This window comes from Thalia democratica, chromosome 9 (genome assembly GCF_965202585.1).
Source record: "Thalia democratica chromosome 9, ktThaDemo2.hap1.1, whole genome shotgun sequence".
Classification (NCBI taxonomy): domain Eukaryota; kingdom Metazoa; phylum Chordata; class Thaliacea; order Salpida; family Salpidae; genus Thalia; species Thalia democratica.
Genome location: NC_139173.1, coordinates 17,081,727 through 17,099,250, shown reverse-complemented (window position 1 = coordinate 17,099,250; position 17,524 = coordinate 17,081,727). Strand labels below are relative to the sequence as shown.

Sequence of the window (17,524 nt, the reverse complement as noted above, 5' to 3'; positions counted from 1 at the left end):
ATGAATTTGAGCTGATCCAGTTTTCAATATTTTGTAATTTTCTAGTGTATTTTGTTCAAGAACTTAATTTCAGATTTTTATTAGTAAATAACACCTAAATTTGTAAACCTTGTGGCAAGATGTTCTACTTATTATTAGATTAAAGTTATTTTTTTTCAGTTTTTAAAAACCTCATTCTGACTCATGCTAGTTTATTTTAGTGATGTACCGGACTCACTATCCGGGTCCGGCCGGATATTGCCATTTTTGTCTGATATCCGGATCCGGCCGGATTCTAATTTGAAAAAAAAGTCCGGATCCGGTTCCGGCCGGACTCTAATTTGAAAAAAAAGTCCGGATCCGGTTCCGGCCGGATTCTGATTTGAAAAAAAAAGTCCGGATCCGGTTCCGGCCGGATTCTGATTTGAAAAAAAAAGTCCGGATCCGGTTCCGGCCGGATTCTAGTTTGAAAAAAAAGTCCGGATCCGGGTCCGGTACATCACTAATTTTTACTTTAACTTAATTTATTTAGACGTAATAATTAAATAAAAACAAACTGTACAGTAATCTTCCTTAATTGTACCAACATATGTTTCTGTGTGTTGACGAATCAACACACTTCCAGTGGGTTCTGTAAAATAATAATTACTTTAATGAAAGAATAGAAGCATAGAATAAAGTAGGTGTATACATGTTTTCATTAAAATAAAATATTTTCTACAGATAATAGTTAATAATATAGGTAAAACTACTTAATATTAAAACCGATATATAATATTTGTGACTATTAAGTCTAAAATAAGTAAAGTAAACTAAAATACTCAACAAATCATAATATAAACAAACCACCCACGTTAATGGAAAGAATAACTGATTAAATTTTTACTGTTGTTAATGAATGAACAAAATACATTCATTACATCTAATAATTACGTCACAATATAAATGAGGTTATTTCAACTATTTAATTTGTAATGCAAAGTTTGTTAATTTAGTTTTTATGTTTTTAATCTATTTTGAACAAAATAAAACATTAACCATTAGTTAGTGTATCAATAAAATTCAATAAAACTTAACAACGGTGAAGACAATAAAAGTCACAGAAACTCGATGTAAATGTATATTATATATTAAAAGTTTTTAATGATAAAATCAAAGTTATATACAATTAGGAAGCAGGTTTAGTTCAATTGTAAAAATCAAAAATGAAAAATTTAAAATTTAAGAAAAAAAAACACAAAAAAAACCAAACTTGTTATTTAGCTTACAAAGTACTGACCGATAATTCAGTTACAGCGACATATATAAAATCACAATGACTTAAATTACATATATATTGTATTTAATAGTTGTTAAAATAATTGATTGATAAAGTAGCAATCGGGTGTTTAAATTAAATATCCCATACAGATATTTTAAATATTTAATAAATAAGTTGTGTTATATATGAGAGTTAAAATGTAAAACAACAAGGTGGTCATATGCTAAGTATAAACCTGCAGTAAAAAAACTAGCTCTCTTGGGCGTAGTAGGTAAAAAAAGCACGGTTTATCTGTGATACAGGCTTACAATTAAACTTGGAACTTAACACATAAAAGTGTGAAGAATTATAGTCGGAGGGTAAAGTGAATATATAAAATGTAGGAGAATAGAAAGTGACATAGATGTATAAATAATAATAAATAATAAATGATTAAAACTATATATTACTTGTGAAAGGTGAATGAAAAATATGAAAGGTGAGAAAGCGCCAAGGTGTTATTTTAAGAAGAACCGTCGGTTGTGTGCACAGTTGTTTGAAATATCACGTCTTTTATTTAGTAATTCTTAACTATCTTCTGCTAAAATTGCCATTCGTTCAAGGTTGCATATTTAGCAGATCTTGCTCGCGCTACTGATGTTATTGTTGGCGTGGTGAAGGATGCTCCATTCCATTTCTGGTTTGGTTCCATACCTGTCAAAATACTGCCAAACGAAATCTGACAATCTTGTGCTATTCTTTTTATTTACATGCTTAAAAGTATACTTGTACCCGGTGTACCTATCTTTAAAGTGACCTCCTGTCGAACAAATATACACTTTATCCTTATTATTATCATTAAGATTATGATTACTTTTGTTATTATCTTCACTAAGCTTACATTTTTTATTAAGCAATTACCATGTAACGGAAAGATTATTTTATTCGACTTACAACAGTTACAATTTTTACTTACATTGTTCTTGAATTTAAAACCACATTTAATTACTTCATTGTTATAAGTATTACTAATAACGATATTATTCTAATTACTACAATTATTATCATTTTCATTATTATTATTATATATATATATATTTTATTATTATTATTATTATTATTATTATTATTATCATTATTATTATTATTGTTATTATTATGGTTATTAAATTATTACTGTTATTATTATTGTTAAAATTATTATAATTATTATTTTTTTTATTTTTATTATTATTATTATTATGATGATTATTAATATTACTATTATAGTTACTATTATTGGTTATGTCGTTGTTATTGAATACTATTATCATTATTATTATCAATAACCTTGTTACAAACGTTGTGAATTGCTTTTACTACCGTTTTTATTTAAAACTTATTTCAGTTACATTAAGATTACTATAAAAAAGGTTGTGCTAAATCAGTTAGTTTTAAATTGCTCCAAAAGTTTTTATGGTTAAAAAATACTTTTTCTACTAATTCAGAACTGTTTTTGTAACCTGAGTTGATATAGATTTAAGTTTAGCTTAAAATTAACAGAGTTTTTTACTTGTTTAGTTTAAGTTAAACTAAATATATAACACTCATTTTTACTTCTTTTTAAACTTATACTTTATATTATTTTAATACAATCAAAATTGTTTTTTAAATGTAAAGGGCTATAAAGCTCTTAGTTAGTTTGAAAACTAATGAGTGTCCGTATTCTGCTAAATTGATTAAAATGTTATAATAATCAAAACATTTGACTAAAAAAAATGTTTTTCTAATACCTAAAGAAAAATAGTAACGTTTTTAAACCAAACAACCAGCCAGCAAGTTTTTAAAGTAAACAATGACACTTTTTTTTTGCTTAATCATCAAAACTATTTAAATTTTAACAATAGTTATAAAAAACAGTTAAGTGCTAACTAAATATTTTTTCTAAATACAAAAAAATGCTTCGTAAAACTTACAAGAATTATATAGATGTTTCGTTTATATTTTTAGTCTTTAGAATGAACGGTATGCAGGAAGTCTGCCTTTGTTTATAATCTTATAATGGATTATAATCCGACAGCTTTTTATAATTTGAAAAACTATCTGTAACAAAACATATTTTGCTAAAAGTTTTTGTTTATAGGATTGAAACTCTTTACAATCGTTTTTTATAAAATTTCTTATTTGTAGTCTTTAGTTTAGTTTTTAGTCAAAAAATGATTGTAAATTGTAATGCGTTTTACTTAATATAACAACAGTTTCAAACTTTGAATCTTTGACTCTGTTATAACAATATTACATACTTACTCCTTTTGAAATGAGTAGTTAGCAAGATTAGTTTTACTGATAAATTCCTTCAAACAACAGATCTAATAAAACTTAGTTAATAAATTTTTACAAGTTTATATTTTCAAATTTAGAGTTTAGAAAAATGGCGGGAAATCCGGGAATGGAAATGCTAATTCCTTTAATAAATGATATACATGACATTTTCAATGCTTCAGGTTAAGTTTTATTTAAAATCAAAACCTAAAATGTTTGAACTATAAAATATAAATGTAAGGAACTTTTAATTGTCAGTTACTGGCTATCAATTTTTTTAATTTAAATTAGATTACAAACTTGTTGACCTACCTATTTTATTATTAAAAAAACATTTTTGCCCTAGGAGGAACTGTCGATCTCCAGTTACCTCAAATTGTTGTTGTTGGAGAGCAGAGTGCTGGAAAAACAAGCGTTATTGAAAATTTTGTTGGGAAGTTTGATTTTTTAAATATTTATAATGTAATTTATGCTTAAGTTTCTCTTATAGATGTTTTATCACTTTATGTTATATTTGAGTATACACAAAAACCTTTAAAATAACATTTTTAGTTGATCTAAAAAGTATTTTGTTTTTGATAAATGAAGTGTTTTTCATATAAAAAATATATTTAATAAAATTTTCACATCTTTCGTCGTAAAAATGTTTAAAAATTAAAAATTTAGAGACTTCCTACCTAAAGGTTCGGGTATTGTTACAAGAAGACCATTAGTACTTCAGTTAATCAACAAACAATGTAGTGGTAAGTTAAAAACCTTTTTAGACACTTTATAACAAATTTTTAGTTTATTATTCAATTGTTTAAATCTGAAATCATAATATTTTATAGCTTTTTTATGTTTTTGAATAGCAGCTTTTACATTTTTATTACTCTAAATATTCTATGACAAAAAATATAATGACTTAAATTTAAACAAGTATTTTTTCTACTAAATATTTAACTAAGTTGAATTATTTTTACCCTAATATATGTTTTTAAATATAATACTTAAAAAGCTAGAAAATATACTTCTGCTTAGATCAGGGGTCGGCAAACTGCGGCCCGCGAGCACGTTATTTTTTTGAATGAAATGCGGCCCACGTAAGAAAGTTTGTAAAAATGTTTAATATCTTAATTGTCCATCAAAGCTGAATTATAACAATTTTTTTAGATATATAATTAATTCACTGTTAATAAACTTCGATATTTCTTAATTTTGTGAACTTTATTTTAGACAAGGTTTCAAACAAACAAGTCAGTTTCAAAATTTGAAAACTCAGACTAGGTTTAAGCTGTTTAAGAAATTTTCATAAAACTCAGGTGTATCTGATACCTTTATTTCTAACACTTTGAATAAATCTTCGAATTCTCAGAATACTTTTTATGACTGTAGTGTAGTTTACTAATTGTAATTATTTTTTGACTAATTACATTTTGTGCTTTTTTATAATAATGATATTTTAGTTATGTATTTAAGCTTGATTAACAGAAAGTTTTTAGCTATTTTAACTTTTAATAAACTTTTAATATAATTCAGACATTTTTGCTTTTAAAGTGGCAACCGTGTAAAAGACTAACTTTTTAAGTAGTTTATTAAAGTACTCGAGTATTAACTATGTTTAAAAACTTGATTTAGCTTATCTACAGTATAAATAGGTATTAATTTTATTTAATTTTATTAACTTTGAGTTATAATCCCAATAAAGAGCTCAACTAAAAAGGAGCAAATAAACATTAATTAGACAATTTCAGATTGAGAGTTTTATTCAACACGGTGTTTCATGCAAAGCAATGATCACAATAAGAATTACCTAAAGACAATAAGAATATAATTAGTGTTGATTAGTGTTGTTTAGTATATATGGCTTTGTCTATCTTACTTTATAGAGTTTTTAATCGTGATCATTGCTTTGCATGAAACACCGTGTTGAATAAAACTCTCAATCTGAAATTGTCTAATTAATGTTTATTTTTATTTAATTAACTAATTACTGAAATTTCTAATGAGTGCAAACTATTTAAGACAAAAAGCTATTTTCAAAAGTTAACATTTTTTTAAATATGAAAAGGTGGTTCATAATATAAAAAATGTATAAAAGTGACCCATAAATGTTTTTCAAGCTCGGTTTTTATAGAGAGTTAGGTTGAAAGTAAAATAATAAAAATAAAATAATAAGTTTAACTCATTAAGTCTTTAAGAAAGTACATATATATATAAAGACTTAAGTAAATTAAACAATGTAAATTTTACTCCAGTAGATATTTATATATTAAATAGGCATTCTATGTGTAGCTAAAAGTCATTTAAAGTAATAAAGTGGATAAAAGTAAAACTATCTCTGGTGTGACCAAAACTAAAGCCAAAGTATTATTCAAATATTACTTAAACTAAAACTGTGGCCCTCGAAGATTTAAAAAGCTTGAAATTTGGCCCGCAAGCACCAACTGCCTGCCGACCCTTGGCTTAGATGCTATAAACATAGTTCATAGTGACTTAGAAACAACTTGTTTGAAATACTACATGCCTTAATAAAGTAACTTGTACGTTTTGACAAAAACATTGTTTTCAAAGAAAAAACAAATGTTAATTTCATCAGTATAGTCTGAATAGTTGGTTTATTTAAGACTTTATTAGAATAGTTTTTTTTTACTATCTATTTAACTAAAAGTATTAAGATTATCTAATAAAAATTTTATTTCTAACCAAAGTAAATAGAAAATTATTTAACTAAATAAAAACATACGCTATTATTCAAAACTGTATCAGCTTAGTAAACGACAGATTACGCTACTTTCTTGCATATTGGTGAAGACAAAAAGTTTCAAGATTTCAAACAAGTCGGAAAAGAAATAGTAAACGCAACTGATGACGTCACCGGAAAAAATAGAGGCATCAGTTCAAGTCCAATTACTTTGTCTATTTATTCAAAGAACGGTATAACTGGATAACTCATTATTTTCCAATTATAGGGTCTAATACACTTATGAACTATAAATGAATTGTTTTTTTTTGCAAAACAGAGTTTTTTAATGTAAAGTAATTGTTTGATATGGTATATAAATGAAACTACAAACTTATAATCAATAGATTAAAATGAAATTAAATTAAACGGCTAACTAATAAAAATTTGTAGGTGTTTTATAACTAAATTACTTTTATTTACAAAATTCAGGTATATTTAAGAAAACGATTGAATAGAGTACGATAAGGTTATTATTGCGATTGTCTCTTTTAAACTAAATCACTCATAACATAAGATCGATGTATTGCTTCCAATCTAGTCGTATTGTACTTTAGCGCAACATACGTTATTTACTAAGTGTGAGGCAAAGAAGTTTTTTATAATTGTATGATAACAAGTTTAGTATTACCAACATTTTTATGTTGCTTTAAAACATTAAAAAAGTACTACATGATTAAAAAATTCAGTTTTGAACCTCACTTTGGTGGATTTGCCGGGAATAACAAAGGTTCCGGTTGGAGATCAGCCCCAAGACATTGAGCAGCAGATCAAAAACATGATCAGTGAACGCATTAGACCGGAAACGACCCTTATCTTGGCGATCATTCCCGCCAACATCGATCTGGCAAACTCGGAAGCGTTGAAACTTGCGAGAGAGTTCGATAAAAACGGTTTTACTTTTGTTTACACTTTTCTAAATATTGTAAAAGTAAAAAACAGCTATACAACTTTCACGGGTTAAAAAAAGTTTGCAAAATAATATAACACCAATTACAAGTTTAACATGATTCCTTTTACAATATATATATTGCTTTTACAATAGTCTAAACCTTAAAACTAAGTTATAGATAATGCTTTTTTTTTGAGTATGACATAAATAAAAGAACAAAACAATGGAGTTCTGTAAGCTATATACTGAAATACTAATAAAATAGCTTGTAAGCGAAAAAAAGGTTATATTATTGTATAAATTTATTTTTTGATTAAATAATAAGCATACAAAGTTATAACAGCTAGTATATGAACCTATGATGTTAAGAGTTAATTAATGTATAAAATTTTATGTATATAGTTATTTTGTAGTTTTTGTTAAAATTATTTTATGTTTGATAAAGACTAAATTAATTATGTAGCTGTTTTAACTCATATTATAACTCAAAGCATGTTATAATATGAGTTTATGAAAATCAAGAAAAATAGCAAAAAGAATCTTAAATGCTCAAATATTCAAATTAAATAGATTAAATAAACCTTGTAAGTTTTAACAACTGTTAGATTGATACTTTTTAGAAAGATTGTTAATTTCCTTTTACACATAGTTTAAACAGTTTTATATTTTTGAAAACGATCAATATCAAAATTTAATAATATTGTGAAAATAAAACAGATGATAAGGAAAATTTGTAAATGTAAATTACAACAAAGTGTTTGAATTTTTTTAAGTAAGCTACTAATGAAACTTATGTTTTTACAATGACTGGATCAGTCAACTAAGATTTCAATAGAGTTCCACAAAATGAAAAAAGATTTTTCAATAGGTTTCGTTTTTAAGTAAAGACCATAAGAGAACTTAAAATAAAACCTTTTTGTCATACTACTGTAACTTTTTGATGACTCTAGCAAACAACTAACCCACAGGTACTCGTACAATTGGGGTGATAACAAAACTAGACCTTATGGATGAAGGGACAGATTGTTCCAAAACTTTAAGAAACGAGCAATTTCCTTTAAAAAGAGGTTTTTTTATCTGCCAAAAATGACGATAAATTATCAGTAAACTCTAAATTTAATACAACAAAAATATATTTTTTAGTTGATACATATATTAAGAAGCAATGTACAACATCTCAAATCATGTGCCTAGCTCGGTTACATGACAATTCAAATTCGGACAACTCAAATTCCCACAATTCGAACTATTAGAAAAATATTTAAAAGGCTATATCCCAAAAAATAATATAAATTTGATAAAAATAAAAAAGTACGTATGTAGATCAAATTAAAATCTACAAGAAAATTTTTCTTTTTTGCAAAATCTTAAATATTTTTGTAAGATATTTTAAAATTACTTAAAATAACTTTTTATTTTACTTTATTTAAGCCATATCTCAAAAAAATTTTAACTTTATGCAAAAAGAAAAAAATGGCTTGTAGATATTAGTAGGACTTATGTATGTACTTTTTATACTTGACAAATATACATTAAATTTTAAATTGTGGCCCTTTAAATTTTCTTTTAAGAATTTGAACTGTCCGAATTTGAATTGTCCGATTTTGATTAGTCGTGCACCCGCATAGCTCAAAGTACTTTTGTAAAATACAAATTATTAATACGCGTTTATACGACATTTCAGTTTTGTTAAGATTTTCATGCAAAAATGAGTTTTTAAATAACATTGTATATTAAAAACATCGTAAATACCAGTTTACTATTTTGATATACTTGACAAGGTTGTAAATGTTTTTGCCACTTAAATTTGGTAGTGAATAAAATACTTAATTTGCACTGATATTATATTTAAATACGTTTATATAAAAAAATTTATTAGCAAAACTTTTTATATTTCGCAGGTTATGTCGGTGTGGTCAATCGAGGTCAGAAGGCGCTCAACGGAAACATCGATCTCACTTCGGCGAAAAAAAAAGAAATGGAATTTTTCAACAAGCATCCGGTTTATAGTAAGATGAGTAGTAGTTTGGGATCGCAGTTTTTACAGTCCCATTTAAATAAAGTGAGATATGATTAAGTTTTAGACTAAAATAAAATTTTACTTTCTTGTTGTTGTAAATATCTGTAATGTATATTTATTTTTATCCTTTTAGAGTCATCAGTTTTAAGTTTTGTATGAAAAAAAGTCATGAAAAGTGTAGAAAGTACTTAATTAATGAAATATACTATTATATGTTTTGACTTTTTGAAACCAATATACAGAGATCTCTACTTCTACAGAGAAGTATAAATTTAACTATTTGAAAAACACTTTTAAAATTTTTTTGTTGTACTTCAAAAAAACTTCAGTTTTTTTATAACTATTTCGAAAATGATTTGCAGTAATGCAAACATTTTTTTGAACCCCAAAGTATAAAAGTACAACGTTAAATATATATTGTGTGTTTTTGTTTTGTTCGTCAACAAATTTTTTTCGTTTAGTTTAATTTTAACTATACTTAAATCTTAGTTACTTTATAATTTTTATTATGTTTATCCTTATTTTTATATTTTAAAAGAAAGTTAAGTTAAAAAACAATGCTTGTTACAAATTATAGCAACTGTCTCGTCACATCAAAGAATTTTTACCTGAAATTCGAAGCAACATGGTTAAAAAACTGAAAGAAATGGAAAAAGATTACGAAGCCGTTAAAAACTTAAACTTAAGCGATCCACTTTGGAAAACAGAAACAATGATTTCGTCAGTAATAGCAATTTGTCTTATTAAATACATAACTTGAGTGATGAGTAAAACGTTTTTCGTTGACTTAAATATTTAGCTAAGAACTTTTTGTCTTGCTAAGTAAATATTAATATTTTAATCAACTTAGGCAGAAGTATGGTTTATTTGTTTTAACTCAGCAAAAATTACTTATAGTTATTTAAACTTATTTACTTTAATTTTTTTTTTTTTTTAATTCTTGATAATTACATAAAATTAACTCAAGCCTATTCTAGAACAACTATACTTTCAACAATATTAGCTAACTTAAAAACATTTCTATTAAAACTAAAAAAAAAAGTTAACTATGACGCATTGTTTTCTGCTAACTTTATTTATAAATGATTTTTTTATTAATAATCTAAATGATGTGTCAAACATTTTTTTTTGATTTAAATATTAAGTAAAAATTTTTTTGTTCTGTTTAGTGAATATTTTTATTTAAATTACCTAGACAAAATTATCAATTATTTGTTTTAATAAAGTAATTTTAGCTAATGCTTACTTTAAACTGGAATTTAATTAATTCTTGAACGATACATAAATTTAACAGAAGCCTAATCTAGAACCACTTTACTTTTAATAATATTAGCTAACTTAAAAGCATTTCCACTAAAACTAATAACATTTTCTTTAACTATGACACAACATTTTCTGCTATTTTTTTATAAATGCTGTTTTTATTTTTTGAAAAAAAAACTTTTAAAATACATGTAAAGTTAAACAAGTATTACTTTTTAGACTAGTTCGACAAATTGAAGATGAATTTTCTATGCAATTAAATGGTTTTAACGCAGGAATACATCAAAAAAAAGTTGCTTGTGGCCATAGAATCAATAGATTATTTAGAATATCGTTTATAAACACAATGGTTGAGGTAAAATACAGATATTAATCTAAAAATAAAATTATAAAAACATTTGCAAGAACTATAACAAAAGCAACTTTTTTTTTAGTTCTAAAGATTTTTATACAAAATTTAAAACTACAGTTTAACCTTAAGCTAGCGTTGATTCTAACGTAGCAAATGCTGTTTTATTAAAAACTTTTATAAATTTCAGTCAGGTATTAAAGTGCCATACCATTACACTGAATATATAGAAAACTGTTTAAAATCCTCTATTGATGATGATGATGATTATGTTCCTAATCTTCCAAATTTAAGCAACGAAATAAAAGGGTATAAAGGATTAAAGGTTTTAAACTTTAGAGAACAATTTTTTTTTTTGATTATCATATGTTACTTAATAAATTTTTACTACTAATTTATTTTGAGTTTTTTTATTTGTAATGCACCGTGTTTTTTCAAAAATCTTTAAGAGTAGTATTTTTTTAAGGATCTAACTTGAAAGCTTTAGTTATACCAGAATATGTCCTTGTTTTACTTTTACGTTTTCAACAAAGTACTGAAGTAGATTAAAATTAAAATCAAGTGTTTTTAATCGTATAAGTGAGTCACAAAATTTAAATTATATATATATTTTTTAAACATAAAACCTTTAAAGTTCTAACATTTGTAAAGTATTGTCTACGTAAAAACAAGTTTTATAGCTAAATGAGTAAAAAAGTACTTTGTGAATTAAAGTAAACAACTTAGTTTCAAAACAACTTATAAATATTTAAGTATGAAAGTGAAAACGACTTTAAAAACCGCATAAGAGTTGGAGTTTTGAACATGCATGGTATTAATCCTGGATTTTTTACTCCAAACGAACTCATACCGCAGCTTATTGCTAAAGAAATGAAAAGACTGCTGGTAAGAAAGATATAACTTTTTAGCGTAAAAAATACTGACTGCATTTGTGATGAAACTTTATACTGAAAAAAACATTTTAATTTTTCTCAGTTTAGGTTGCAAAAAAAGATTAAGTGCATAATTGCAAAGACATTGCCTAACCAGAGAACCTAAAAAATTATTTTTTTCTTTGTCAAGATCAAATAACCTTAAACCGTAAAATTTTAGTAAACTTTTGCAAAACTTTAAACCATGAAAATCTGACTAGCTTTGGTAAATATTAGTTTTAAAATAAAATAAAAATGAATACTCATAAAGAACTAATAAAATACTATGTTTTTAGTTAAGTTTAGATATTGTTACACAACAAATTTCATAGAAACCATGTTTATCCTGTGTAAATGATGTAACAAATGAAATTTCAAATGTCCTCCAGGAGTGTGTTAGTAAAGTGAGTGCTTCTACATTGTTAAGACTTTTAAACTATTATATTCATGATAACAGCTGCATTTCTTTAGATTAAACTTTCATTTTGTAAAGCAGACTATAAGTATACCTATGGTAGACGACTAAAAGTTATTTAAATTTGTACTATTCCTTTTTTTATTCGAGTTAAGTTTTGAATTTATTTTTTCTATACTACTGTAAATTTACTTATATTTGTTTCATCCTGTTAGTTATGACATCCTCTAAACATTGAACTCTTATAATATATTAAAACACGTTTTTTTTTAATTTATATTAAAAAGACCATACTTTTGTCAAGATAATACTCACTTTATTAATGCGGTAGCTTGATGTTTTCATTATTAAAGTAAACATTAAACATCATTTAAAAATCTGTACTTTTTATCAAACTGAAACTTCTTGTGCAAAACAAATAGTTCAAAGTCTAATTTAAAATGGTTTATTTTGATTGTTAAAAACTTTGCTGGTTTGAATGTTATAACCAATTAAACATTAAAATAAACTGAAGTTATATAAGTTAAACTTTATAAATTCAGTTGTAACGTATATGTATAATCCGTTTTTCAAGAAGACTATTTATAACTCAATTTTGAATTAAAATACTTTTAAGCGACCTTCTTGTTTGTTACTGTCAAAAACAAAAAAAATAAGAATCTGCTCATATTTTTTTCTCTATGTAAGACTTTTTTACATATTAATATTGAGTAATTTGTTGATTAACCGCGAAAGTTTAATATATACTAAAAATATATTTAGAACTTTAAACATAAACTGCTTAATAATTTCATAATAATATGTATATTATTGAGTATGAAAACAGCATTAAAAACAAGTAGCTTAAAACAATTTTAAAACAAAAAAACAAAAATTACAAAAAGTAATTTTAAATTTACCTAAAGTATAAACAGTTCTAATGCGTAGTACAATGATAGAATGTAGAGTAGATTTAAACTTTGAAGAAAGTATGTTATAAAATTATGAAGTTAACTTTATCTTTTTCAAATTCATATTTTATGGTATTATAAAGTAAAAATTTTTAGTTTCGTCATTTTGAGATTTGAATAAAAATTCAAAAACTTATCAGCTTTAAAATTTCTTACTAGCTCTCAGCATACCCAGCTTTTCAGCAAAAAGCAGAAGAACTTTTGAGTCAAAAACTGAGTGAAAAAGAAGATCAAGTTAAAGAAATGGTTTTAAGTTATAGTTATAATTGTTTTTGTAATGCAACTACTCGAACTGTGTAGATTTAAATCTAGATTTATATTGAAGAAAAACAAAAAAAAATGTTGTCATTATAATTAAAGTTTTTATTAATAGCACTAAAATAAAAACAACAGTTATAAAACTCATAAGTAGCTTGTATGTCATTCTTTAAATTTAAATACTTATTCTTAATGCATTTGATTAAGATAAAAATATTAACGAATTGCATTTCTTAATTTTATTAAAAATACTTTTTTTCTTAACTATATTTGTTTTTTATTACCTTTAATTGTTCTTTTCTACTGCATCTATTAACAATACAAAAGTATTGTTAACGGATTTTTAATCATGCGTTGTTTTCACATTAGATAAAAGTCATCTCTATGCTTTCTTTTAAAATTGGTTTCGAAAAAAAAAATATACTTTTTGAAATTAATTTAAGATATATACTTTTTTTTAACTTACAAAGTGTAAATTATAGGTACGACTTTATATAAAGTTTCATGGAGAGTATACAAGTTTGCATACAAGTGATGCTCGCATACTGTTAGTTCTTTGTATCTCGTTACATAACATTGATAATCAGCTTAAAATAAATATTAAAGTTTATAGAAACCAAATAAACTTGGCTGGTGGCATGAAGGATGCGGCGGGTCTCATAAAAGAGCAAGAGATCGTTGCAGGTAATCAGCAGGAAGAAGAAGTTTCCAACGAAGATGCTGGCGAAGAAGATGGAGGTAGCAATGTTGAAGAAAGAAAAGAAAAAAAAGTGATATTTTTTTTGCCTAAAAACATACTTTAATGTAAAATCCTAATATATGTTTAACAGGGAACTGCTCAATTTAAACCAGCGATCAGTTCCCACCCACACAATCCCTACCTGATCAAACCTGAGAACTGCTTACCAACCAATGGTAAGGGTTAGGGGTAACAGGTATATTTAAAAATGTATATATAACAATTATATAAATAAGAAAAAAAAAATATGGGTTGGAATTGTGCGCGGGTGGGAACTGTAAGTTTACCGCGTAAAAGCAAGCAAAATAGTAAACTTTATAATATTCAATGTTTAAAACAGTTTGTTAAATTGTTTTTTTACAGTATATTTCTTGTCATTAACTATTTTGTTTAGTTCATTATTATCATTTAAGTTAGTATTGCCGCTTCTTAATGTATCGGCCAAGTCTAAGCAAACTATTTTTATTAACTATTTGGATTTAAAATCAAACAAATTTGGCATATGTACTTTAAACTAAAAGTTTCAGTAACTTAGTAATAATATAGTATAAATACGGAACTAATGTCTAAACAGTCATAAAACAAAGTAGTTCAAAAAGATACTTTCAATATTATAAAAAACTGTTTAAAATCTAATGAAACTACTCAAGTAAAATAAATTTAGTATTTACTAACTCTAGGTAATTTTGTAAACGCTTACCATTAAATAATTTTAGACAGAAAATAACTATAAATTGTAATTCACTAGACAAAAAAGAAAAAGAAGAAATCGTATTGTATGGTAAAATGTATATTGGACGGTGTAGCGACAAAAGATGAATTTATTGCTAAAGTATCAGAAAGAGGTCTAATTATGTATCAACAGGAAAAAAACAATGTCAGCTTACATTTTATTTCTTAAAATTCACATGCGAGTAATATAAACTAATCTTTTTTATAGTAAGGTTTAATTGTTTTGGATTAAAATGTTTGATTTTAAACATCGAAATTAAGTAGTTATTATTTAATTGTTGCTTTTAGCTGTATCAAAATACTATAATAGGCATACAGAGAAAAAATAGCTGTTAAATTAAAAGATCTAAGAGTTAGAACAAAAGAAGATTATAAAGACAAACCAGCACTTATAGTTTACAACTCAAAAAAGAGAAACATTATTCAGTAAGTTTGCAAAAAAATTAGTAAAAAAATAGATTGAAGGGTATTACTTTATGAAAAATGAGTTGGTTTTAAGAAAACTGCTTAAATTACGTACCTCTGTATAAAAGATACTATCTGATAAAGCACAAAAAAAATTATGAACAATTATTCGGTACAAGTAATAATTTAAAAACTTTAGTAAAATTACGTATGATTTTCTACAAAATATATACTCTAGTGTGAATAGTTTTTTGTATATAAATATGTTTTACAGCAAAAGACCAACTTTGGATTTGCTGTGTGGAAGTTATGAAGATCTGAAGCACTTTGCATCACTTCTTGTCAAATATGGTATTGAGTTAGACGACGATTTTCAGGCAAGCCTTCAAGCAAAAAATATAAGCAACGAAAAAAGTAAACCAAAAGTAATTTACTTCTCATTTTTTATACAATTTTGTGGTTATATCTAACTGCTATATGGCAAGAACACCATTTTTTAACAATTCTAATACATATATATATAAAACAAAAAAAAACATAATTTTGTTTAATATTTAATACTTCATGCTATATTCGTGGTGTAGCGATTCATTTATAGCTAGTCTTGCAACTTATTACTTATTATGCGGTGTTTTACAATAGAACTGTTATACTTTTTTTTAAGAAAGACGATGCCATAACTCGCAAAGTTCAGCAGATCAAAACTTCTGGTCAGGAAGAAAGTCATCTTGCCATAATAGATACAATAAACTTCTTTTTGAAAGAATCAGTTAAAATGACCCTTTCTCACGTACCAAAAACTATTGTCAAGTTCCTAGTAAATGAGGTAAATTTATCAAGTTGTTGAAAATGTTTGTCAATTTCGTTTTTTATCTATTAAACTTTATATTTTAGTTCAGAAAATACTTAGCGACCAAATTGTACGCAGAGCTTGCAAATGAAGAAAGTCACGTTAGTGCTTTTATTAAAAGTAACGACTTATTAAATTAATTACTTTCTTGATAGCCTTTCTTTAATGCTTGTTTTATTTTTATTTTATTTTATTTTGTACAAACTTAGAAGTTGCTACACGATAAGCTTCGATCATTATAAATTTAGTCGTAAATTCTTACAACTACACTTTTAAAAACTAGTGTTATGTCAAAAAATGGATTTTACATTATGTTTTATAGATAACATGTTTAATATATTTAGACAGGTAATTATTTTCAATTTTTTTAATAACATTACAGTTTTATTATTTTCTTACTTTATAATGATACTAAAACACTATATCTTTATACAATAATAATGTATTAACTATTTGATTGATAGTTTTTATAGCTACAGTTATATTAATATACAACTAATTCCGTTTTATAACTAATATTACGTTAATTAACTAAACGATAAAACTTTATTCATATGTTAGTAAAAAAATTGTTTTATGCTTTTTATAAGAGACAGTAAGCAAATATATGACACTTTTAAAAATGTATCTACACAAAGATATTTTTTTTTATTCGATACAGATGCGACATTAACATTCTCTACACTTTTATTTTTTTCGTAAAAAGTTTATGTAGAATTTTAAAATTCTTTGTGAGTTTTTTCTGTTTTTTTTTTTAACTGACTAAGTACGCTTATTATTACTTGATTAAACCAAAATTTCTAAAATTAAAACTTTTTCAGAATAACTTGCTTGAACCAGACGAAAATGAAAAGAAAAGGGTTCAAAATATTAAAAATGACTACACAAAGTTAGAAAAAGCTTTGGTTTTGATAAAAGACATAAACACTCAGGTATAAAACTAATTTATCTTATACTTTTAAACCATTGCATTTTTTTTTCTTCTGACTTGTCCTAACTTTTTAACTCAATCTAAGGCGAGTTTTCCGGGTACCAACGTTGAATGCACAACAAAAGAAAATGAAGCAACAAATGAAAACACGTTAGTTAAATTTTCTATTAAGGTTTTAACAACAGTATGATGACGTTTGTAAATATTATCAGTTACTCGGAAGACGATGACTCTTTCAACTGTTCAGACTACGATGATGAGTATGATGAATACTTCTCATCATCCAACGAAGACATTAGCTTCTTACCACCTGAATAACTCGCCCAAAAGCTAAAATTTTTAACAATTTGTTTCCAACTACTACTCTTTTTTTCCCGTTTCTTTACTTATTAAATCAAATAGACAAAATATACGCTTTTGAAAAAAATAACTTATTAAGTTTAATAATATCGTTTTTGTCAATCCACGTCTATCTGTTTTATTTAGTATCTAGATGTTCGTGTTAAAGATGTCGGTGTTAAGAGTCTATTAAATAAGTATACTTATTTAATAGTATAAGTGAAAGTT

The 17,524-nt window shown here is 25.3% G+C and overlaps 1 protein-coding gene across 1 annotated transcript; it reads left to right on the top strand.

Annotated features, from left to right (window-relative positions):
* Positions 1 to 3,629: 3,629 nt before the first annotated feature.
* Positions 3,630 to 17,275, top strand: LOC145844856 (dynamin-2-like). Its single transcript, XM_082952277.1, has 18 exons — positions 3,630 to 3,702; positions 6,284 to 6,436; positions 6,932 to 7,135; positions 8,103 to 8,201; positions 9,036 to 9,196; positions 9,732 to 9,878; positions 10,957 to 11,091; positions 11,520 to 11,651; positions 12,010 to 12,081; positions 13,202 to 13,288; positions 13,888 to 14,070; positions 15,082 to 15,197; positions 15,451 to 15,601; positions 15,841 to 16,002; positions 16,071 to 16,127; positions 16,848 to 16,958; positions 17,043 to 17,107; positions 17,170 to 17,275. The coding sequence occupies exons 1-18, from the start codon at positions 3,630 to 3,632 to the stop codon at positions 17,273 to 17,275; spliced, it is 2,214 nt and encodes a 737-aa protein (XP_082808403.1).
* Positions 17,276 to 17,524: the final 249 nt, after the last annotated feature.